This window comes from Oculina patagonica, chromosome 14 (genome assembly GCF_052425735.1).
Source record: "Oculina patagonica isolate OP01 chromosome 14, crgOcupat, whole genome shotgun sequence".
Lineage (NCBI taxonomy): Eukaryota > Metazoa > Cnidaria > Anthozoa > Scleractinia > Oculinidae > Oculina > Oculina patagonica.
In genome coordinates, this window is record NC_135771.1 from 24,109,708 (window position 1) to 24,134,783 (window position 25,076).

General features: G+C 36.7%; 3 protein-coding genes and 1 long non-coding RNA gene across 4 annotated transcripts in view; 1 reads left to right on the plus strand and 3 right to left on the minus strand.

Moving 5' to 3' along the window:
* LOC144639347 (uncharacterized) overlaps positions 1–25,076 on the plus strand; it is a 127,223-nt gene that overhangs the window by 78,800 nt on the left and 23,347 nt on the right. The window lies entirely within an intron of this gene.
* LOC144637752 (contactin-associated protein-like 2) lies at positions 54–1,998 on the minus strand. The gene is made up of 3 exons (XM_078496830.1): positions 1,518–1,998; positions 1,294–1,411; positions 54–1,026 (listed from the first exon to the last, which is right to left on the minus strand). The coding sequence occupies exons 1-3, from the start codon at positions 1,854–1,856 to the stop codon at positions 413–415; spliced, it is 1,071 nt and encodes a 356-aa protein (XP_078352956.1). The 5' UTR covers positions 1,857–1,998; the 3' UTR covers positions 54–412.
* On the minus strand, positions 5,872–7,569 carry LOC144637821 (contactin-associated protein 1-like). The gene is made up of 3 exons (XM_078496900.1): positions 7,229–7,569; positions 7,018–7,138; positions 5,872–6,780 (listed from the first exon to the last, which is right to left on the minus strand). The coding sequence occupies exons 1-3, from the start codon at positions 7,565–7,567 to the stop codon at positions 6,164–6,166; spliced, it is 1,077 nt and encodes a 358-aa protein (XP_078353026.1). The 5' UTR covers positions 7,568–7,569; the 3' UTR covers positions 5,872–6,163.
* Positions 19,553–21,472, minus strand: LOC144637820 (contactin-associated protein-like 2). The gene is made up of 3 exons (XM_078496899.1): positions 21,062–21,472; positions 20,855–20,975; positions 19,553–20,471 (listed from the first exon to the last, which is right to left on the minus strand). Exons 1-3 carry the CDS (start codon positions 21,398–21,400, stop codon positions 19,849–19,851), a joined length of 1,083 nt encoding a protein of 360 aa, XP_078353025.1. The 5' UTR covers positions 21,401–21,472; the 3' UTR covers positions 19,553–19,848.

Consider the following 25,076-nt stretch of genomic DNA (forward strand, 5'->3'; position numbering starts at 1 on the left):
CTCGTAACGGCTGCGGAAGCGTTTGTTAAAAGGAAAAAGTAAACTATTGGAACATTCTTGATTTATTAACTGTACCAAAATTTACATGAGGCTTACCGGCATAACAAAAAACAATAAATCATGAAATCAGAATTACTTTAATTTATAACTGGAACAAACTATTTGTTCCTGATTTGTTACATAAGCTTAAATTTATCTCTGATTTCAAACATTGGTGACGAGAAATATATTCAAAGTCTGTTACTTACTCCACGTGACATTAGGTCGGTGTCTAATTTAACATGGTAGTTGTTCATTACCAGTATTAATTAAGTGTATGAACTTACACTCAATGGGAAATTACTTAATAGTAAATTGACGAGAATGCACTGTTCAGTAAGCAAATTAGCCAGAGTAAGAAACACGATCTAGTTTATTTGCTTGTAATTCCGTAACACTTCAGTTTCCCCAGAGTGTGATAACCATATCGGCCGTCAATGTCTCCGAATCTGAGCTGTTTTACGGGAAGAAGGGATTTGTCAGTCAACAAACCGCTGTCCTCACGAAGCGGTAAATCATTTGCATCGCAGTTGCATCCATATACGGGGTCAGCACAGGTGCCAGTTAACCCGCATGCGCACTTGTAAGGAAAGTTCGAGTTACTTCCTCCCCAATACGTCATCTTGTGTCCATCACGTGACACCCACCAGCCATACATGTTACCGTTGTAGAAGAGCACTGAGCCATGACACTCGTACTTGATAAACTGCTCACAGTGGGTAGATATGGCCGTTAGGCTTCCCAGCTGGAGAAGATCTGCCCCAGTGTAGTGGATGTCACGTTTATAACAGCCTTGTGTGTCACATCCTGTCACGTACGTTCTGTCTTCACTGTCGTGACTGATGACTGTCACGCCAATGTTGTTCTTTTCAGTCATATCACAGTTAACAGTGAAAGGTGTCACGCCTCCTTCTCCATCAGGGTCGATGTCGTAGGAACCACTTGGAGCTTTGGGATTGCACAGCTTAATCACACTGCAGCTTTTTGCTACAAGAAAAATTTAATGTTATATAATTTAAAAATCCAAGTTAGGTTTAGTATTTACAATTTGTTGAGGTGTCGGGTGAATGGAGGAAGAAGGGGAGGGTGTAATTAAACCAAAATCGTGCTAAGAAATGATTAGAGCATCAGAACAAAATAACGGGCATCTAACTTAAACACATTTGTAAAAAGTGTTAGTTACTTTTGAAATAAACAAGCTTTGCAGTTAAACTGCATGTTCAGTGATAAAGATGTCTACTTTCAATTTTGTACCTGCACATTCGCAGTAAGTTCCACAGAATCCAGGCTTGCAGCAACATCGATAGGAGTTCAGTTCATATGCTGGAACACATTCGGCACCGTTCTTGCAAGGCTCGCTTTCACATGGAGACTGAAAATAAAGACAAAATCATTTATAATGTTCAATTAACCTGTAAGTATTAATAAGTCAGCAGAGAACTTGTGTATGATCTAATACTCAAAATATAAAATGTTACCGGTGGACTGTAATGATGGAATGTAGCATTGGCGTGAAACTTTTTAGTTGCTCTGTACTTGTCAGTGGCCAACAACTCACACAGATAAAGACCTTTCGAGTCAGGATACGCTGCAACGTTAAACGAGAAACACTTTGGTTCGCCAACACAAAGGAAAGTGCAATCAAACTGGTCTGCTACCTTGGACGATGTTATTTTCTTTACCCATAGATAGTGGAAGGAATTTTGCGTAAATTCGCCAACAGAAAAGTCGCCTGTTGGATTTCGATAAAGCGCGCTGTTTTCCATAGCGCGCATTGTTTGGGAAATAACAAACAACAGGAGTGGTAGCAGCAACATGGCGCGGGGCTGCCAACAACGAAATGTGATGTTTGAGGATGCAGAAACACCTTAAATTTGAAGCCATGTCTTAATATGTCAGTTATGTTGATTGATAGGTTTTTACATCGCGTGCAATGCTTAATGTTATTTTATTTATTTCTCCTTGTTGGGTCAATAAAAGAAATGTTTTGTCTAATTATAAAAGTTAACTTGAAATTTGAGTTTGGAGTTTTCGAAAATTTTCGAATTTCGAATTTTAGAGAGTATTAATAACGTGTGTTTGCTAACAAGTAAATGTTGGGAAATAATAGAAAGATAATTTCTCAACATAATGTCGCTAAGATGATAAAATATTTACAAACGGTTAAAAGGCTAAAATATGTACAAATAAAAACCGAACGTTTTCGACTAAAAAGTCAAAACATTATATGCGTAATTTTTTTTTTTTTTTTTTTTACAAAATGTGATAAGACGCATCACCATCTTTAGTAAAAAAAAATGGCAAAAACAGTCACTAGATAAAAACAGAAACCAAAGCCATTGTTTACAATTTTTCTTTATTATTGAGAATTTTTACTTGACCGTGGAATAGACTTTTTCTTTTCAGTTTTTAAAAGTTTCAAAAAATTTTCGTGCGATGTTTAAAAAGTGCAGTTCTCACAAAACGGATAACAGTGTTAAATTTCATGTCTAATGATTTAATTATTACCCTAAGCACATTACGCGACTAAGAGGACATCAAATTCCATTTAAATTCCCATATAAACGCTATCCACTTGAATGGCCTCGTACACTATTAGAGCTCTAGCCATCTTAACAATTTTTGAATTGCCTGTTACGGAATAAGATAAGCTTATGTTTAGAACACTTTCCGAAGCGTGCGTTAAACAGATGAGGAAAACATCTGCTTGGAACAAACTTAAAACAAGACTACCATTTTGTCTGTCTGTGTACAATTTAATGTTCTGGTCCGAATCAAGATGTCTTTTTAATTTGAATTTGTCTGAGTATAATTTGAATTTGTCCTGTTTTTATTTTCAAGTTAATTGTTCGTACATGTACCTAAGTTTGCATTGAAATTTTAGGAGGAAAAAACGAAAAAAGATATGGCTTGCAACACCTGGTTAATAAAGGGAAGAGAAAACTCTTGCTGGGACAAAACAGAAATCAATACTATTATAATTATTCTTAATTGTCGATATTTTTTCTTTCTTATCTTCTTCGAGTAAAGGACGATTTCTTTCTTAATTTCTAAAAGAGTTACAAAAAAAATGATCGTCCGGTGATAAGTTATGCAGGTCTCGTAACAAGAAAAATAGTTTTAATTTTCCGTGCAGGAAGACCTTAAATTTCAACACACGACTGCGCAAGTTTAAATAGCTTTATTGATTGTAGGATTTATGAATGCTATTTTTACATCACGCAAAATGCTAGCTCAATACTTCCTAAAACTGCGAAGTGGTTTTTGTAATTTTATTAAAGTTGAGTTCAATTTTTGCAAGATATCATTGCATAGCACTGACAGTCCGGTGTTAAAGGAGCTACGTCATGGAAAACCCATAATGCATCTAAAAAACTTGCCAGTTTTTTCAAGTTTGTTGATCGTAATCTGTCTTAATCTTCGTCAGTCGAAACCATCCTTGGTTCTTTTCGCGTTTTTATTACTCCTTTGTTGTTTTTCTACATTACATTTCTTCAATTTGAAAGTGGTCAGAAAAATGACTTCAAATATCATGACATTGCTCCTTTAAGTTATGCAGGTCTCGTAACAAGGAAAAATACAATAGTTTTATTTTTCCGTGCAGGAAGACGTTTAATTTCAAGTTACGTCTGAACAAGTTAGCTGTATCGTCAATATTGACTGATAAGTGGGACGATAAAAAGGAGTCATTTTCAATATTTAAATTTTCTTTTAGACTGTTGACGAAATAAGATATGATTTGATTGCATCACTCGACGAAGCATATTTGAAGAGCCAAAATTTGTAAATATGTCGCGCGAGGGAAACCTAAAAATAATGGTCCATTTTTATTTAAAATTGCCATATTAGAGCACTGAAACAACTGTTAACCAGCGTCTTTGGCTGCGGATGGCTCGAATAGAAATGGATTGCAACTTGAAAAATAAAGGCTTAACTTTTCAAGTTGTTTCTGCGCGTCTTAAAAAAAAAACGATATCTATAGCCGTATAGCTTGATTTCTATCCGCAAATAAAGGTTATATCTTCCGTTAGATGTTCAAAGATAATGCTTTTTTGTGGGTTAAGCTGCCTACTACCAATTTCAGAACAGTTTAGACCAAAAATGTACGAAATCCCCGTGACATAGCCCCTTTAATAAGAAAAGAAACAGTAAGCTTAGTAAAAATACAAAACAACAGTTACAATTCTTCTAACATTTAATTGTAAAAAATTTTGCCCTTAATTTTGTTAAGAAACAAAACAAGCAAGAAAATTATACGAGTTCTAATTTTAATTGTTCAATTCGAATGACTTGGCTTAATTATGACAGGTGCATAAAAACCTGCAAATATTTCGTAATTAAAAAGTTACGTACGAAGAAGTCAATTTCGACTTGAGACCCCCTATAAAAGTCATCGAATTAATTATAAATATGACATTCATTATTATATTTCTTCGCGAAAAATGTTTCTCTAGACACTACTCTTTGATGTCCTTTCGTCCGATACAGAAATTGAGTGGAGTGGATAGGGTAGTGTGTGTGTGTGTGTGTGTGGGGGGGGGGGGGGAGTTGATAGGGTGGGGCGGGGGCGGGGGCGGGGTTTGGGGAAGTCGCGTTTTAGTTTCAAAAAATTAATGCTAATGGCTTAGCTTTATTATTATTCTGTTGTATGAAATCCCAAATCCACAACGATCCACGTTAACTTTTCAAATTAGCAAACTGCAAACGAACGAAGTTAACGACGAGAACAAACTACTAAAATGACCTGTGTTGAATATTTTCACGCTGTTATTATGTTAAGCTCTGTATGAGCACAGTTGAACCTTTACTAACGGACAATTCTCACAAGCAGACACTTATTAAATTATTAAGGTCCATCCGCAGACAAACACTACATTTTTAACCTCCCATAAGCGCACATTTTTTGCAGGTACCAAGGCTGTTTGTTTTCGGTCCACAAATTTCCAGTTAAACATGAATTTTGAAGCCGAATAGGTGACTGGAGCCACAGTTTACAAATTCATACTGTGAATAAGTATCTTAAAGATAGGGCCTGATCAGCAGATCCTGAAAGCCTGGACTGCAGTATTTGAAGGTCAAAGGTCTCCCAGTGCATGTTGCGGAATTGCGTGGTGGCCTGGGATGCGAGTTGACACGTGATCGACCTTAAGATCTTTTGAAGTACACCATAATTAAATTTGGCGAACGCAAGTTACCGCTCAGTCGGGGTTTTGCATTGTTTGGCAGCTACAGGGATGATCTGCACAAGGCGAAAATTATATCGCTTTCTTCGAGCTACTGATGAGCGGTTATGGCAATTAGATATTTACAGAAAGAACAATTGTGTTCGTGGTCCGTCCCCTTAGAACTGGACATCGTGACGTTACCTCCCTGCGTGTTGATAAGCTCGCATGTACCCAGAGGATTCTAAAGACGCTCGCGCACGCACTCTCGCTCAAGCTATTTCTTTGAATCTTGCTATTCCCGACATTGTTTTGCGGGGTCCTTTCTCTTCCTTCCTTTCAATGTATCCATAAAAATTTCTGATGGTTGAAGGAGTCACTCGCCTTCACCTGATAATTCGCTCAAGCTGATGTGTGATTTCCTTTTCACCGTCCCCCCCCCCCCCCCCAATGCCCCCTGGTGTTCCTAAATCAGCAGTTCGTGTCAGGTAGATAAATAAGATGGGGACAGATAATTTTTTTAAAGCCTGACATTTTGTATCTAAAACAGCTCTCGAGTCTTCCATTGATTTTTTCTTTTCCCAATTAATCATCTCACTGTATGTATTAACTTTAGTCTTGAGGAGATCAATTATCATACACATTTCTTTTTAATTACACTTGCTTTATTAAATCTATCTTAAGTTACAGGTGGTGCAACCGGTCTAAAAACAAAACAATAAATCATGGAATCAAAATTTACAACCGAAACGAAATATTTGATCCTAACTTGTTATCATGTTCTTAAAATTCAGTATATTTAACTTCGAACATCGTTAACGAAAAGAAGAATTTAAGGTACAAAACGTAGTCCACACCTTCTAAATAACAACTTTAGAGAATTGACTAGAACTTAAGTGTCCAAATCGGTCCAAATGGAATATTTCGTTAGTAAGGCGGCAGGAGTAAAAACACGATCTTGTTTATTTACTTGTAAGTCCGTAACACTTCAGTTTCCCCAGTGTGTGATAACCATGTTCAGGACTGCTGCCTGTGTCTCCAAATCTCAGCTGTTTTACGGGAAGATGGGACTTGTTGGTCAACAAACCGCTGTCCTCACGAGGCGTTAAATCATTTGCATCACAGTTGCATCCATATCCGGTGTTTGCGCAGGTGGCAGTTACCCCGCATGCGCACTTATAAGGAAAGCTGGAGTTACTTCCTCCCCAATACGTCATGTTGTCTCCATCACGTGACAGCCCCCAGCCATACATGTCACCGTTGTATAACAGCCTTGAGCCATAACACTCGTACTTGATAAACTGCTCACAGTGGGCAGATATGGCTGTTAGGTTTCCCAGCTGGAGAAGATCTGCCCCAGTGTAGTGGATGTCACGTTTGTAACAGCCACTCGGTTCACATCCTGTCACGTACGTTCTGTCTTCACTGTCATGACTGATGACTGTCACGCCAACTTTGTTCTTGTCAATCATATCACAGTCAACAGTGAAAGGTGTCACGCCTCCTTCTCCATCAGGGTCGATGACGTAAGAACCAGTTGGAGCTTTAGGATTCCTTAGCTTAATCACACTACAGCTTTCTGCAAGAAAAAATATTGAAATAAAATGATACTATTAAAAATTACCAAGTTGGGTTTAATATTTACAAATTGACGGGGCGCAGGCGGGGGTGATGTCAAAATCGTACTTAGAAATGCACATCAGAACAAATTTACGGGCATCTCGACTCAAACACAGTTGTGAAAAGTGTTCGTAACTTTTCAATCTAACGAGCTTTGCAGTCGTATATATCAACATGTGAACTGTTGAATTTGTACCTGCTGCCATTTCGCAGTAAGTTCCAGAGGATCCCGGCTTGCAGCGACATCGATAGGAGTTCACTTCATATTCAGGAACACAGTCGGCACCGTTCTTGCAAGGATTGCTTTCACATGGAGACTGAAAATAAAGTCAAAATCTGTTATAATATTCAACCTGCAAGTATTAATAAGTCAGCAGAAAAATTGTGTATGATCTGATAACTCTTACCGGTGGACTGTAATGATGGAATGTAGCATTGGCGTGAAACTTTTTAGTTTCTCTGTACTTGTCAGTGGCCAACACCTCACACAGATAAAGACCTTTCGAGTCAGGATACGCTGCAACGTTGAACGAGAAACACTTTGGATCGCCAACACAAAGGAAAGCGCAATCAGACTGGTCTGCCACCTTGTACGATGTTATTTTCTGCACCCATAAGTAGTGGAAGGAATTTTGCTTAAAGTTACCAAAAGAAATGTCGCCTGTTGGATTTCGATAAAGCGCGCTGTTTTCCAGAGCGCGCATCGTTTGGGAGATAACAAACAACAGGAGTGGTAGCAGCAACATGGCGCGGGGCTGCCAACAACGAAATGTGTTGCTTCAGGATGCAGAAACACCTTAAATTTGAAGCCATGTCTGAATATGTCAGTTATGTTGATTGAAAGGTTTTTACATCGCGTGCAATGCTTAATGTTATTTTATTTATTTCTCCTTGTTGGGTCAATAATAGAAATTTTTTGTCTAATTATAAAAGTTAACTTGAAAATTGAGTTTGGAGTTTTCGAAAATGTTCGAATTTCGAATTTTAGAGAGTATTAATAACGTGTGTTTGCTAACAAGTAAATGTTGGGAAATAATAGAAAGATAATGTGGTTATATTTCTGTTTCATAATCAAACATTATATGCGTAAATTTTATTTTATTTACGAAATGTGTCATCTTTATTAAAAAAAGGACAAAAACAGTCACTCAGAGATAAAAGCAGAAAGCAAAACCATTGTTTGCAATTTTTCTTTATTATTGAGAATTTTTACTTGACCGTGGAATAGATGATTTCTTTTCAGAGATGATGAAATAGATGTTTTCTTTTCAGATTTCTTTTCGTGCGGTGTTAAAATAGTGCAGTTCTCACAACACGGAAAACAGTGTTAAATTTCATGTCTAATGATTTAATTATTACCCTAAGCACATTACGCGACTAAGAGGATATCAAATTCGATTTAAATTCCCATATTAACGCTATCCACTTGATTGGTCTCGTACACTATTAGAGCTCTAGCCATCTAAACAATTTTTGAATTGCCTGTTACGGAGTAAGATATGCTTGTGGTTACAACACTTTCCGAAGCGTGCGTTAAACAGATGAGGAAAACATCTGCTTGGAACGAACTTAAAACAAGACTACCATTTTGTCTGTCTGTGTAGAATTTAATGTTCTGGTCCGAATAAAGATGTCTTTTTTAATTTGAATTTGTCTGTGTATACTTTGAATTTGTCCTGTTTTTATTCTCAAGTTAATTGTTGGTACATGGACCTAAGTTTTAAATGTTAGGAGAAAGAAAACGAAAAAATGGCTTGCAACACCTGGTTAATAAAGGGAAGAAAAAACTGTTACTGGGTCAAAACAGAAATCAATACTATTATAATTATTCTTAATTAATTGCGAGAATTTTTCTTTTTTATGTCGTTCGAGTAAAGGACGATTTCTTTCTTAATTTCTAAAAGAGTTACAAAAAATGATCGTCCGATGTTAAGTTATGCAGGTCTCGTAACAAGAAAAAACAGTTTTAATTTTCCGTGCAGGAAGACCTTAAATTTCAACACACGACTGCGCAAGTTAGCTTTATTGATTGTAGGATTTATGAATGCTATTTTAACATCACGCAAAATGCTAGCTCAATACTACCTAAAACTGCGAAGTGGTTTTTGTACTTTTATAAAAGTTAAGTTCAATTTTTGCAAGATATCATTGCATAGCACTGACAGTCCGGTGTTAAAGGAACTACGTCACTGGCAAGTTTTTCCAGTTTTTTCAAGTTTGTTGTTCCTAATCCGTCTTAATCTTCGTCAGTCGAAACCATCCTTGGTTCTTTTCGCGTTTTTATTACTCCTTTGTTGTTTTTCTACATTACAAAACTAATATTTTGAGGTTTTCTTCAATTTGAAAGTGGTCAGAAAAAGGACTTAAAATATCGCGACATTGCTCCTTTAGTTATGCAGGTCTCGTAACAAGAAAATACAGTAGTTTTATTTTTCCGTGCAGGAAGACGTTAAATTTCAAGTTAGGTCTGAACAAGTTTGCTGAATTGTCAATATTGACTTTTGGTGGGACGGTAAAAAGGACTCATTTTCAATATTTAAATTTTCCTTTAGACTGTTGACGAAATAAGATATGACTTGCTTGCATCACTCGACGAAGCATTGAATAAGAAGAGAAACAGTAAGCTTAGTAAAAACACAAAACAAGACCACAATTCTTCTAACATTTAATTGTGAAGAATTTTGCCCTTAATTTTGTTAAGAAACAAAACATGCAGGAAATTATACGAGTTCTAATTTTAATTATTCAGTTCGAATGGCTTGGCCTAATTATGACAGGTGTAGAAAACCTGAAAATATGAGGAAGTCAATTTTGCGTTGAAGTTCCCATAAAAGTCATCGATTTATAAATAGAACTTTCACATTATATTTCTTCGTGGAAACTGTTTTTCTAGACTTATTAATCGGGCGTGGCCGATTTATAGTTTACCCTTTGGTCGTCCTAGAGCATAGTCTCCTGGCGCGGCCAAAAAGACGGGGATAGCTTGGGGTTGCTACAAAACCGCTACGGGTGACGCATACCGCAATGGTTTTCATTTTAGTTTTGACAGGAAATTGTTGCAGGCAAACTTGGTCGACTTTTGGGTTAATGTGTAATCAGGTTGTGTTTTTTTGCTTCGGCGGAAGGACAGAGAAAAAAGCTTACGGGGCAAAGTACAGTATGGGGCCCAGTTCTCGGCCACTTTTGATGTAAACTTGTATTTCTTACCTCAGAAGAACCGCAGGAACTTGAAATTTCTCCCAGAGCTAGCTACATTATTCAGCTTTTTGGTGTAAAGCTATCGACCGGTCAAAAATTAATTTGCCCGAGCAATAATAAAAATAAAAGCTCCATTTGTGGGCCCAGTTCTCGGCCACCTTGGCCCAGTTCTCGGCCACTAAAAAGCTTGTGCGTAATTATCTGTAAAAAAAATGCTCAATTAATTTTCACAGTCATAAAATCACTCTGTAAACCTATTTATGTTATATCGATCCCAAATTATTTTTATGAGGCTTTGTTTTACTTTAGAAAAGAAGGATTTTAACGCGCCTAGTTGCCTATGTGCAGGTTCTAGCAACGCATTGTGTGACCCGTGCATTTAGATGGTTTATTTTGCAGTGAAAAGGTCTTGAAAGATTTAGGTGTTGTAGAAATAATAGACAAGACAAGAGTCAGCTCAAAACTTAGAGATAAGATTGAACTTTATTTTTAAAACATTTATTTCTTTCATTCTGGCAGCAGCAGATGAAATTATATTAAAAACCAAGCGCTAAGCTGTGATAGCGAGCAGGGTGGCCGAGAACTGGCAAATACGCAAACGTCGCAAGAAAAAATTTCGAAGTAAATTAATACCAAAAAATACAACGGTTCAACGAAAAGTTAACTAAAGCAGAATGCTGAATTATTCTACGTTTCACATGCCAAAAATTAGCTCGTATGGTGGGGGCTTTTGGATAAAATACGAATTTAACTACATCCATGAATTTTAAGGAGCCGTAAACAAACAAATTTTTCGGGAATGCAAATTCACCTACCTCCGCGTAAACTCGACGTGTGAGCTTTCTATATCGAATTGAACGATCAAACTCTAGATACTTAAAGCACATGAATCAGTCTATCGTTTGAAGGAAATACCTTTTTCTTTTAATTCAACTGAAGTGTGAAAAAACGCGTTAAACACAAAGTGGCCGAGAACTGGACCCGGCCGAGAACTGGGCCCCATACTGTACTGATATTCATCATTGTGAAATTGCACTTACTTTGACAAGTTAAAGTTATTTTTGTAAATGAAAAAGGTAACGTCATTGATGTCACGCAGTGTTTTTTTTAGCAAACTAGATGGTTTGCTGGTTTCTGACTATGAATGGGGGTGTGATCTTGCGGTATATTTTTTGAGCCTGACTCCGCCGTAAAACTTTTTTTTATTTAGCAAGAACTGTGTCGATTTTCATTTCTGAACAATTGGTCGTCAAGTCGTTTGTCACAAAGAGTAGAATGTTTGTACAGCATGTTTTGGAATTATTTTAGATTTGGTTAGTAAGACGCTTCTGAAGACCTGAGCAAAACATTGGGAATGTACAGTATTAATAGGAACTTGAATGGAATTTTTCACAAGTTGGATAAAGGTATCAACTGAAAAAAATGGACTTCAAAATGAGAACTTGGATTTTGTTGTAATTAAATTTTATCGCGGATTGGATGCATAATATCACGGCTTTGAAAGTCTTCAAATAATTAGAAAGGTTCCTTTCTTCCTTTTGATCTTATTGTTATTTTCATGTATTGATTATTCGAAAGTGGTTTTCGTTGATACGAAAAAAAAAACGGGTTTTCACTGAATTGCTTGAAGTATTTTTAGACGTGATAATGGCTGCGGTCACATCTACGACGTAACTAAAGTTTAACTATAGTTAGTCTCAAGTTACGTGACGTCATACCTAACTATAGTTAGTGCTTTCGGTCGTCTTTGCGGTCACACCAATGCAGTTAACTATAGTTAGTTCTGATTAGGTTGTGAATAATTTGGTATTTGAATATGTGAATATTTGTTTTTTAATTAGTTCATGACAGCCCTTGTTGTTTATTTGGGTCCAGTTGTTTCTCTAGTTTTTCAATTTTTGCACGGCATTTCGGCGTTGAAGAGAATAAAATGAAGTAAGGATGCTAGAAACCGAAGAATTCGAGCTTAATTTTTGCTAACATTGATGATATGTAATTTCTTGGCATGTTGTTTTTCTTGTTTTCCTTCCCTTGACGCTTTGTTTTGCAAATTTATGTTCATCTCGCACGTGCGAAAAGAATTGTCGCATTCTGATTGGCTTTTCGTTTGCAAACTTAAAGGAGAAGTTCACTCCAGAATGGCCATTAATTTTTGTTACGCCAATAAAATGTTTATGCAGAGATATGTTATTCACCAAAATTTCAGCTTCTAACGAGCGCTTTAACCCTACGAAATCCTTTTCTGAAGTAGCCCAAAACTCGACAACTGAACGCCGCCATCTTGGAGCTGTTAATGTATGCGTGACGTCAAAGAGCTCAGCCTGAAGTTGAGCGGGGAAATTTTGATTACTTCAAACTCCTTGTTTCTTTAGTAGTGGCTTTTGTTTGTCAAAATGCCTGTTTGTGCATAGACTGCAAAACAGTCGTTTTTTCTCTTAAGTCGTTGGAAAAAGCGCTTTGACCTCTCGCTCTCGTTTCAACACCGAGCGCGTTCGCAAAAGATACGACTGTTTTGCAGTCTAGTTTGTGCAGCTCCATTTTACTTAAACAGAGCTCCAAGAAATACAAAAATAGGTATTTCCGAGTTCACCGTCTTTCAATATTTAAAGAACAATTGCTCAAAAGCGGACACAAATATTTGTGTGTTCCGGCGTTAAATCGGGGTCCGATCGAGTTCATTATCGAAGTGCAATTTTCTGCAACTTTTTCAGGTTGATCTATTATTACCTATCCTTCGAGAACCTCGATTTTTCTCGTCGTCCCGCTCGACAGTCTGTCTCTGGGTCTCCGAGGATGATCATGTTACCAATGTTGCAGTGTTGCATACGGTACGTGCATGTTGCAATCAAGATTTGTGACAAACAGAACATAAACAACCAATAAGTCCATAAACGGCAATGTCGCCAATGTCCTTCGCGGTAATAAACGTCCTCCTCCACTGTTCGCGTCAGTCATGACTTCATGAACGCGAACATTGCTGTTTCGTTTTGTTTACAGCATCCATCCTAGTTATTTTACGCCGGACGTTTCCTTGAACATTATAAAAAAATTACCAAAGTAGCAGACCGTACCAGTTTGTCGTAGCAGTGCTACTGAAAAGAATATATTTACTTGTTTGCTTGACCACAAATAATCGCCGGGACCTCAATCAAACGCCCCCAGGGTTTATTTAAAAGTTAGCAGTTTTGACCCGGCCGGCGTTTAATCGGGGACCCGCGTTTAATCGAGAAAATACGAAGAAGTCAACAACAACAACAGAGAGTTTTTCTGGTTGATTAAAAATCCTCCCTGAAATAAAGTAAAAAAGTGAAATAGCATAATCGTAACATTGGTTGGTATTGCGTCTGCCTTTTTCTTTTTTGTGGGTATTTTCACTCAGGAGACTGTATCTGTGATCTTCTTCGAAGCAGTCTTCCGTATAGTTTTCCGAACACACAAATATTTATGTCCGCTTTGCCAGGAATTTTTCGTTTCTGCCCATTCTTAAAATCCATTCGTGAGCATTTTTTATTTTAGATATTGAAAGACGGTGAAAGGTTTTTTGTATCTCTTGGAGCTCTGTTTGAGAAACATGGAGCTGCACAAACAAGCATTTTGACAAACAAAACATAACAAGGAGTTTTGAGTATTCAAACTTCAGGCTGAGCTCTTTGACGTCACGCATACATTACTAGCTCCAAGATGGCGGCGTTCAGTTGTCGAATTTTGGGCTACTTTAGAGAAAGATTTCGTAGGGTTTTAGCGCTCGTTGGAAGCTGAAATTTTGGTGAATAACATATTTTTGTATAAACTTTTTATTGGCGTAAAGAAAATAAATGGCCATTCTGGAGTGAACTTCTCCTTTAAGACTAACCCATGAACCTTGCTTGGGTATAACTATAGTTAGTGTGTATTGTTTTGGATCAGCGAGGCGTAAATTTTCTAACTATAGTTAGGGCGAACAGAGAAGCGGTCACATTACCGAAATGGCTAACTATAGTTAACGCCGTCCTAACTATAGTTAGCAGTCTAGATGTGACCGTAGCCAATATTGGCTTAATCAAATTACATTGTGCACGAAATATTTGTTATTCTTTTGTCTTGAAACTTTGAGGAAATTGAAATTTTTGTTTGACAGTAGTGCATGAAAGGCATTTTATAGAACTGAATAAAAAATAAGAAACATTGATAAAGGTTATTTCAAAGATTTATTTTGCCTGATTTTGAAGGGTTTCAGGAGTTTTAAAGAGTGCTGGTAAACGGCTGTATGTTGTTTGTGATTACGGATCTTATTTAGTTTCGAACGCTCTAATTTTTGAAAGGTTAAAACAGGTTAAAACCGGGCGGTTTCATGAGTTTTTTGGGTAGAAAGGTACGGTGGTGGTCAAAAAAAATGTTTAGAAAGGAATGACTGTAGTAGCACGTAAGTCGGAGGTTTGCGTGAGTCACGGGGTATAGTATGCGTGAGCTGGATTTCCGGCGTCATAACGGCATGTTTTGTTAATCGGGCGTGGCCGCTTTATAGTTTACCCTTTGGTCGTCCTAGACGATAGTCTCCTGTCGGCTAAAAATTACGGGGATTGCCTGGACCAATCGGTTTCATTTCAGTTTTGACAGTAAATCGTTGTAGGAATACTGGATCGACTTTTGGGCTAATCTGCAATCTGGTTCTCTTCTTTGCTTCGGCGGGAGGACAGAGGAAAAAGCTTAAGGGGTAAAGTACTAATAATCACCATTGTGAAACTGTAGTTGCTTTGACAAGTTGAAGCTATTTTTGTAAATAAAAGGGGTAACGTCATTGATGTCACGCAATGTTTTTGTGGGAAACTTTTGAAACTAGACGCTTTGCAGGTTTCTACAAATAGCAGTGTGATCTGGCGGTACATTTTTTTGAGGCGGACTCCACTTTAAAACTATTTTTTATATATTTAGCAAGAAGTATGTCGATTTTCATTTCCGCACAGTTGGGCGTCAAAGTCGCCTGTCACAAAGATTAGAATGTTTGCACAACTTGGTTTGGATATATTTTAGATTTGACTAGTGACGTTAGTAAGACACTTCTCAAGACATCAGCAAAACATTGGCAGTGTACAGTATTGGTGTGAACTTGAATGAATTTTTTACGAGATCAGTAAAGCTATCGAATAAAAAGATGACTTGAAAATGAAAACTTCGAATAATTATAATTAAATACCAATTGCATTTTAGATGAGAAATTCCGGAAGTGACATCTGTGTTTAAAATAGGAATTTTTGTACAACTTAAAGTTCCGAAAAAAAGACCACATGTTTGGTAAAAATCACAGACAAACATGATCAGGAAAACAAAACAGGCCAATTGGTTTAATTCACGAAAATACAACTTTCTTGAGAATGAGTTTGTAAACAAGACAATGAAATCGAATTACATTTCACACGAAATTTGCATACATTTGAACTTGCAAAAAGAAGTATCTCTGCCGAGACATAATAGCGTCAGACCTTACATTAATAATTATTGTATTCTGATCTGATTGTTATTTTTTATGCATAACTATTTGAAAATGGTTCTCATCGATGAAAACAAAACGGTTTTTCATTCACTGCTTGAAGTATTTATAGACGTGAAAACATTCGCTTAATCAAATTACATTCTGCACGAAATATTTTGTATCCATTTGTCCCGAAACTTTGAGGAAATTGAAATCTTTGTGGACAGTACTGCATAAAAGCAGTTTATAGAATTGAATAAAAAGATAAGAACCATATTGATAAAGGAAATTTTAAAACTTTATTTTGGTTAATTTTGACGAAATTCAGGATTTTCAAAGACTGCCAGTAAACGGCTGTATGGTAGCGGGCAGAAGTCGGTTCGTTCTGAATTTTTCAATACGGTATACAAGTTACAGGTCAATAAACAGACCCTCTGTACAGTAAAAAACGTTTTGGGAACAAACCATTGTGAACTCATTTTCTATGTTGATCAGTAAAAATCCTTAGTACGACATGGGGCTTGTTATCAAGTTTGTTAGTACGTTAATACTGCAAGGTGTATAACCTCAGAGAATTATTATCAGTGTGTTTTGTTTTATTAGCGGTTTATACTCCAAGGTCTTGGAATGGGAGATCAAAATTAAGGCAAATTTCTGATATTATCTGATTGCTTGGCACAGATTAGTACGATACTGAATTGGTTAGGAAATTTAAACAAACATTAAATTGAATGAGAGTAGAAAGGGAGGGACAGGTGGGGGTGAAAGGCTAAGGAGATGGAAAGGGAGGGAGAATTAAAATCCATGCTTAGTTATATCACGCAACCTTTGACTTCTGTTGTTTTCTCACAAGAACAAAAATTAAGATGGGGTTCTACCTGAATTTGAATGGAACTTTAAGAGATTTAAAGAAGGGATTGAAGAAAAGAATGGAAACACCTTCAAACAGTTGACCCCCTCGCAAGAGCACTCCGGGTTGTCAGGAGACTGTTTGGTGTCCGTCCACCAATTTTTAACTTCAAATTCAAATTTTAAAATCACATTAAATCTTCAATATTTTTTATTTGTCTACATTTTACTAATCCTTTGAGAAAAACTATCGCCTCCCAGACATCCCCCAAAATCGTTCAAAAATTAACAAAATACTGCAAAACAAATATATATGGGATAAGTAAAGCTTTTTTGGATTCCTTGAAACGCGGCTGAAATGGTTTTCAGTGTTTTCCAGCCCTTATACTTTGGGTCAGTACTACTATTCTTCACCAGTTTCTATTACAGTAATGGTATGAAACAAATACCTAATCATTGGTCAATAAGTTGTGATCATTTTCTTGACAATAGTACCTGATTAGGAGTTGTATACTGTTCCATTAAAGTGTAAGGACTGGAAAATACTGAAATGCGTCAGCCACCTAAAGCGTTGGAAAACTTGGTCTTCAGGTAAAACCCCGCCTTTATTAAAAGGCTGCACTTTGCTAAGTGTTACAAATTTATATTTTCTAGACGTCTAGTTCAATCGTTTATTTGTATTGTGCGAAATATATTTTTATAAATTGAGACCATTTATGTCCTTAAGTAATAATGCAATCTTGAAAACATTCCAGATTTTCATTATTAAATAGAAACACGAAAAATTCAAATTTGGGAAAACAAGCCTGTCAAAATGACGTTGCCATGGTGATTTCAAGTTACTGGCACAATAACTAATCCTACCAAATTATTGCGAGATAAATTTTCGATAAACGCGCAAAGTTTGGCAGCGTTTGGTTGAATCTTGAAAAAGTTATAAGCGTCAAAAGTCAGCGAGGGCCTCAAAAGCCCCCCCCCCCCCCCCCGGCCTGAATAGGTTTAAGTGACTGTTTTTGCAGTGATTTTTACTGTACTGTACCCTGCCTTTCAAGTCAAAAAAGATAGCTAATTATTAAGCGCCCGATTTTAAGCTTCTCAAGCTTCTCAAGCTTCTTGTTTTATTAATAAAGTTCCCTTTACATTTGGGGACAGTTTTATCTACGTTCTTCAATCCACAGTAATGGAGTGAAGTGGGTAGCGTAGGGTGGACGGTGGTAGTCGTGTTTCAGGCCCCGTCCACACGAATACGGATAAATTTGAAAACGCATCTTTTTTCTCCCGTTTGGCCAACCGTCCACACAAATTCACATGAATTGTCCACCAAAAACGGAGCTTTTCGAAAACATTCTTCAAAGTGGATTAATTTGAAAACGCCAGCTTTGCACTTTATTTTAGTGTGGACAGAAAACATTTTGAAAACGGAACTTTTCGAAAACGCTGGGATTTGAAACGTGCGAATGGGATGAAATCTCAAATCCACGGCAAATGGTGAAGGACTTTTATCAACGACTTACGTTAACTTATCAAAAAATGCGACTAAAACATCGAAAACGTTTCGAACGTTTTAAAATGACTAAAGTAAGTAATGGAAAAATTCCGCTCAACACTCGAATGGAACCTGGGTCTAGTTACTCTTTTGCGCATGCTTACTTCAAAGTGAGGCTATAACTGTCCTCAATGAAATTCTGACAGTAAGCGTCAATTGTGGTAATGTATGCTATGATGTCCAGTGACTTACAAGATCAGAGGTGGTCGATCTTAGCATCGAAGAGCCACATGATCCTAGCAGTTTGCAGCGTATGTCAGCTTCTTGCAGCTCTTATACATATACCTTATTTTCTCAATTAAACGCCCCCGGCGTTTATTTCAAGCTTGGCATGGTGGACCCGGCGTTTATTTGAAGCCGGCGTTTAATCGGGGCCCGGCGTTTATTAAAGGACTGTAATTTTCTGTCAATTTTTCAGATTGATTTGCTGTTACCGATCTCCGAGACCAAGGGGCAGTTAGTCAAGCGCGGCGATTTTTCTCTTCGTTTTGCCCCGAAAAAATGTCCCTGAGTCTCCAAAGTTAATAATTACCCAAAAGTACATTATTGCGGATTTGACACGTTTATGTTGCAATCAAGTTTTGTGACAAACTGAACATAAACGGTAAATGAACAATAAAGGAGCATGCAAGTAAAGGTTATGGGTACAAAGTTTTAAGTTCATAAACGGCGATGTCTAGCTCCAACTTCTCGGGGAGCCCTCATTTTTAAACGACCTCGTCCAACTTTAATATAACCAAACGCTGAAGGGATATTTGAGATTTCAACGAATGTGAGTGTGAGCACTAACATAACAAAGGAAATGCGTCAGTAATGAAGACAGGAACGCGAACTTTTCTAGGTTTAATATGATTTTGTTGTACAGCGTCCATCCTAGCTATATATGTAACGCGCGGACTTTTCCTTTGAACGTTTATTGAAATTTTCCAAATCAGCATACCGTACTAGCGCTGTCATTCAAGAGAGTATATTTAGTTGTTAGCTTGACCTCAAATAAACGCCGGGATTTCGAACAAACGCCCCAGCGTTTATTTAAAAATGAGCAATTTTGACCCGGCGTTTAATCGGAGGCCGGCGTTTAATCGAGAAAATACGGTATGGTCGCTTTGAGTTACTTGTAGTCTTTCTCTCATCAATGCGAGGTTAAGGTCTTCTAAGGTATTGTTTTAGTTTGGGTCTACCCACCGTTAACGCCGACCTTAAAACCTTCGACTGCAGAATTCTCCATCGCAGAGTTGTGCGATGGCCTGGGACGAGAGTGTGCACGTGATCAACCTTGAGATCTTAGGAAGTTCGGTATTAAATTAATATTGGCGAAACGCAAGGGTATCACAAAAAATGGATTTCGCATCGTTTAGCAGCTACGGGAACGATTCACACAAGGCGAAAATTGTCCAAGAAGTGTTAGCTTTTGAAACGCTTTCCTTAATCAACTTAATTGTATTTCTTGAAATTTGATGAGTTTACATGTTTGAGGGATTGATTTTAAATTGATCTTGTTTAAAAAAGTGCCATCTCGAAACTTAAACAGCCGTCGAGTCTTTTATTTCGCTGTATTTATTATCTTTAGTCTTGAGCGGATGAATAACCATACAATGTTTTATTTCATTAACACTTCTACAGCTGTAACGCTTTCTTGATTGATTAACTGTACCAAAATTTACATGAGGTTACCGGCAGAACAAAAACAATAAATCATGCAATCGGAATTACTTTAATTAACAACTGAAACAAACTATTTGATCCTGATTTGTTGCATAAGCTTAAATTTATCTCTGATTTCAAACATTGGTGACAAGAAATATGTTTAAAGTCTGTTATTTACTCCACGTGACATTAGGTCGGTGTCTAATTCAACATAGTAGTTGTTCATTACCAGTATTAATTAAGTGTATGACCATACAGTGGCAGATTACTTAATAGTAGATTGACGAGAATGCACTGTTCAGTAAGCAAATAAGCCGGAGTGAGAAACACGACCTGGTTTATTTGCTTGTAACTCCGTAACACTTCAGTTTCCCCAGAGTGTGATAGCCATACTGACCCCAGCGATAAGTGTCTCCGAATCTCAGCTGTTTTACGGGAAGATGGGATTTGTCAGTCAACAAACCGCTGTCCTCCCGCTTCTGGTAATCATTTTTGTCGCAGTTGCATCCATGTTTAGGGTCAGCACAGGTGCCAGTTACCCCGCATGCGCACTTGTAAGGAAAGTTGGAGTTACCTCCTCCCCAATACGTCATGTTGTCTCCATCACGTGACACCCACCAGCCATACATGTCACCGTTGAGTAAAAGCCTTGAGCCATAACATTCGTACTTGATAGACTGCTCACAGTGGGTAGATATGGCTGTTAGGTTTCCCAGCTGATGAAGATCTGCCCCAGTGTAGTGGATGTCACGTTTATAACAGCCTCCCGGCCCACATCCTATCACGTGTGTTCTGTCTTCACTGTCGTGACTGATGACTGTCACGCCAACGTTGTTCTTGTCAGTCATATCACAGTTAACTGTGAAAGGTGTCACGCCTCCTTCTCCATCAGGGTCGATGACGTAAGAACCACTTGGAGCTTTAAGGTTGCACAGCTTAATCATACTGCAGCTTGTATTTTCTACAAGAAAAATGTAAGTAAGGTTTAATATTTACAATTTGACGAGGTCCGGGATCGGGGTTTAATATTTCTAAAATTGTACTTAGAAATGGATGACGTAAGAACCACTTGGAGCTTTAGGATTACTTAACTTTATCACACTACAGCTTTCTGCAAGAAAAAAATGTTGAAATAAAATGATACTATTAAAAATTACAAGTTGGGTTTAATATTTACAAATTGACGGGGCGCAGGGGGGATGTCAAAAGCGAACTTAGAAATGCACATCAGAACAAATTTACGGGCATCTCGACTCAAACACAGATGTGAAAAGTGTTCGTAACTTTTCAATCTAACGAACCTTGCAGTTGTATATATCAACATGTGAACTTTTGGATTTGTACCTGCTGCCAATTCGCAGTAAGTTCCAGAGAATCCCAGCTTGCAGCGGCATCGATAGGAGTTCAGTTCATATTCAGGAACACATTCGGCACCGTTCTTGCAAGGCTCGCTTTCACATGGAGACTGAAAATAAAGACAAAATCGGTTACAATATCAAACCTGTAGGTATTAATTAAAACTTGTGTATGCTCCGATCAACAAACTCTTACCGGTAGACTGTAATGATGGAATGTAGCATTTGCGTGAAACTTTTTAGTTGCTCTGTACTTGTCAGTGGCCAACAACTCACACAGATAAAGGCCTTTTGAGTCAGGATACGCTGCAACGTTAAACGAGAAACACTTTGGTTCGCCAACACAAAGGAAAGCGCAATCAAACTGGTCTGCCACCTTGGACGATGTTATTTTCTGCGCCCATAAGTAGTGGAAGAAATTTTGCTTAAAGTTACCGAAGGAAATGTCGCCTGTAGGGTTTCTATAAAGCGCGCTGTTTTCCATAGCTCGCATCGTTTGGGAGATAACAAACAGCAGGAGTGGTAGCAGCAGCATGGCGCTGGGCTGCCAACAGCGAAATGTGTTGTTTGAGGATGCAGGAACACCTTAAATTTCAAGCCATGTCTGAACTTGTCAGTTATGTTGATTGATAGATTTTCACATTGCGTACGTACAGTGCTTCACGTTATTAATTTTTTCTAGTTAGGTCAATATTGAAAATGGTTGTGTAATATATAATAGAAATTCACTTGACATTTTGAATTTAGAATTTTCAAAAATTTTCGAATTTTCGAAATTTCGAAATTCAAATTTTCGAATTTAAAGTCAGAGAGTATTAACAACGTGTTTTTGTTAACAAGTTGAATATTGGGAAATAACTCGAGAGAGATGATTTGTTTATTAATTAGTTAAATGGATAGCATTACGTGCAATACTATACATTAATAACTTCGAGTTAATTGCAAATTTTTTGCGAATTATTGTTTACTTATCGGTTTTGAATATTGTGAAAGTTAACTTGAGTTTTCGCAAGATATTGCACTGTTTGTTATTTGAACATACATTTGTCATGTTAGGAAGAAGATGACAAAAAAAAAACATATGCCTCAGTCTAACACCTGTTATTAACGAAAGAGAAACCACTATAATTTTTCTTAAATATCGAGAATTTTTCTTTTTTGTCTTTTTCGTGGAATGGACGAGTTACAAATTAGAAAACGTTCGTTCGGTGTTAAGATAATGCAGCTCACGCAACAAGGAAATTTAATTTGTACACGGCCCCACAAGCTTTTAGCTTTAAACTTTTTTACCGTGTTTAAATAAAGTTGTTGTATTGTATTGTATTGTATTGTATTGTATTTTTATATTCAGTTCGAACCCTCACCGACGCTTTATAGATTTGGTTTAAGCTTTCATATAAGCGTTATACAGCTTGTTATAGGATTTTTCTAGAAGTTTCTTGGAAGTACCTTATCATAGGAAATTAACGCTCCAGTAAATTAAGATCTTTGATATTAACGCGAATCGGATGGAAAATTTATTTTAAATAAAGGAAATTAACGTGAGAGAGGGGGGAAATTTTAAAAATAAAGAAAATTAACGTCTCTAAAGACATTTGGCTGTAGTACACAAAAACGGATGTCGAGAACCAAGAATGAACTGAAAATATTGCAGATGACATATCTTTAAGGCTTTTACATTGTAAAAGATTGAGAAATAGTGTGCAGAAGAGAGAAGTTCTCTTTTCTGGACCTTGCAATAAATAATCCATTTTCAATTTGAATTGCCCTGTGTGTAGACGAGTTAATTGTTGGTGCATTATCTAAAGCACCTGCTTAATAAACGAAAGAGAAAACTGTCGCTTGTTTAAAACAGAAATCAATACTATTATAAGTTTTCTTAATTCTCCGGAATTTTTCTTTGTTATCTTGTTTATGTAATGAACGGATTCCAGTTTCAGTTACGAAAAAATTGTTCGTTCGGTGTTAAATTAATGCACTGGTCTTGTAACAAGGAAAGTGGTTTAAATTTTCCGTGCAGGAAGACTTTAAATTTCGAATTCAACTCACGTTTAAACAAGTCTGATGAATGCAGCTATTGGTTGCCGATAGGTTTCATAAATTCTATTTACACTTAAGTTATTACATTCTAAAAAAATATTAAATTGCATAAGTGCTCTTAAATTCTACAAGTTATGTCAGTACTAGCTAATACTGCAAAGTGTTTTGTGTAAATATTAAAGTTAACTTCCATTTTCGCAAGAAATTAATGCCTTGCAGTTGAGTGTATTAAACGACGTTCTTTTGTTACCAAGTTTGTCTTGTTTGTCTTTGATCTGTTACGAAAAAGATGATAGGGTTATTTAACTTTCATAGTTAAACATTCATGAGTTTTGTTTGACCTTAAGTTAAAACGAGAACACAGTTCCATGGAAAAAAACAGAAAGCAAAACCGTTATAGTTATTCTTAATTGTCAAACTATTTCTCTCTTGTTATTGTCTGTGAAAGAAGACGATTCTTTTTTTGCTAGGAACGGATTACAAAACAATGTCCGTTAGATTGAAACATAATATGAAGCTCTCACAACAAGGAAAAAGTTTTAATTTTCACATCTAATGTTTGAATGATGTCTGGGAGCGAAAAAAAGAAGTCAATCTAAAAAATAAGATTTGACTTTGTAAGCATCATCTACCAAAGCATTTAGTTAAATGAAGAGAAAAACTGATGAATTGAAAAAACATAAAACAAGACTGCAATTCTTCATACATTTAATGTAACAAATGTTACCCTTAATTTTGGAAAGAAACAAAACATGCAAGAAAATTATACGAGTTCTAATTTTAATTATTCAACTCGAATGGCTTGCCTTAATTAAGACGGCTGCATAAAAACCTCAAAACATTTTGTAATTAAAAGGCTAAGAAGTCACTTTCGACTAAAGTACCCGTATAAATTCATAGAGTTATAAATAGGACTGTCGATATTACATTTCTTCACAGAAATTATTCTCTTGACTCACTGTTAAAGTTTTCTTTACATATGGGAAAGTTTCATCAAAAACAATTTGATCACCTTAGAGTGGGTGGGGGGCTTGGTGGGGCGGAGGTTGTATTTTAGTTTAAAATATTCAAGGCGAATGGCTTAGCTAAATTATAATTCTGGTGTATGAACCTGTCAAAACATTTTTTTAATTGAAAGGCTATAAAGAGGTCATAATTACAATTTGAGTCTTTAGATATAAGTTATGTTAGAGCTTTTTCAATATTTTACTGTCACTTGGAATGCCTATAACTTAATCTTGCTTGCATCGGCTGCCGCAGAATTTGCCTGAAAATGCAGATAAAAACAACTGTTTGGACAAAAACTTAAAACAAACTTACAATTTTTCGTAACTGTCGAAATTCTTACTCAAGAATCTCAACTGAAAACATGCAAAGATGTTTGTACGTAATTAGCGCTCTCGCAACCAGGAAAATTTATTTTTAATTATTCAATTCCAATGGTAAACTTAGTATTTTAGGTTTTCAGACAAAGTTTCTAATTACAAGAGTGCAAAGACTTTAATTCCAGTTTCAATCCCCCATTATGTCAATTTTAAGTTAAAAAAATCTTTAAGGATATTTAAGTTTCTGCAAAGTGTTTCGAACGGCTTATCGTTTATTTATATTATTACGACTCAAACAAGACTCATAAAAACAAACCGAAATTGCGGACGATTTTTTTAAATCACTTTCTAAAGCAGTCGGTATTCCTAAACCGGCTTTCATAAAACAAGAACTTCGCCTAGATTCCTTCTATTTCTCTCAGAACACGCTGATATTTTTTATCCTCGTGGTGCTTATATTCATTTGCATTCTATTTTTATACCTCGCGCGCTTCGCTATTAAACTCTGAATTTTGGCGATATCATGATTCGTCTCTGTGTATGCGAATAAACTTTAAAAACAATTTTTCAGCAGTTTTGTTTCCAGTAGAGATGTAGACTATAGTGCCTAACCCTTCTTTGTTGTCAGATAGATAACGTTAGTTTGTTCGCATCCCACTAATTAATGTTTAATATAGTGGAAAGAGCAAAATAAATTTGTATAAGCTTTTTGCAAATATTCAGGGACTTTATTTGTCAAATTACAATACAGTATTACTCGTATGACTGCGGGAGCGTTTGATAAAAGGAAAAAAATAAACTATTAAAACAGATGTCAGATATCAAGATCATTATTCTCCCTGCGTC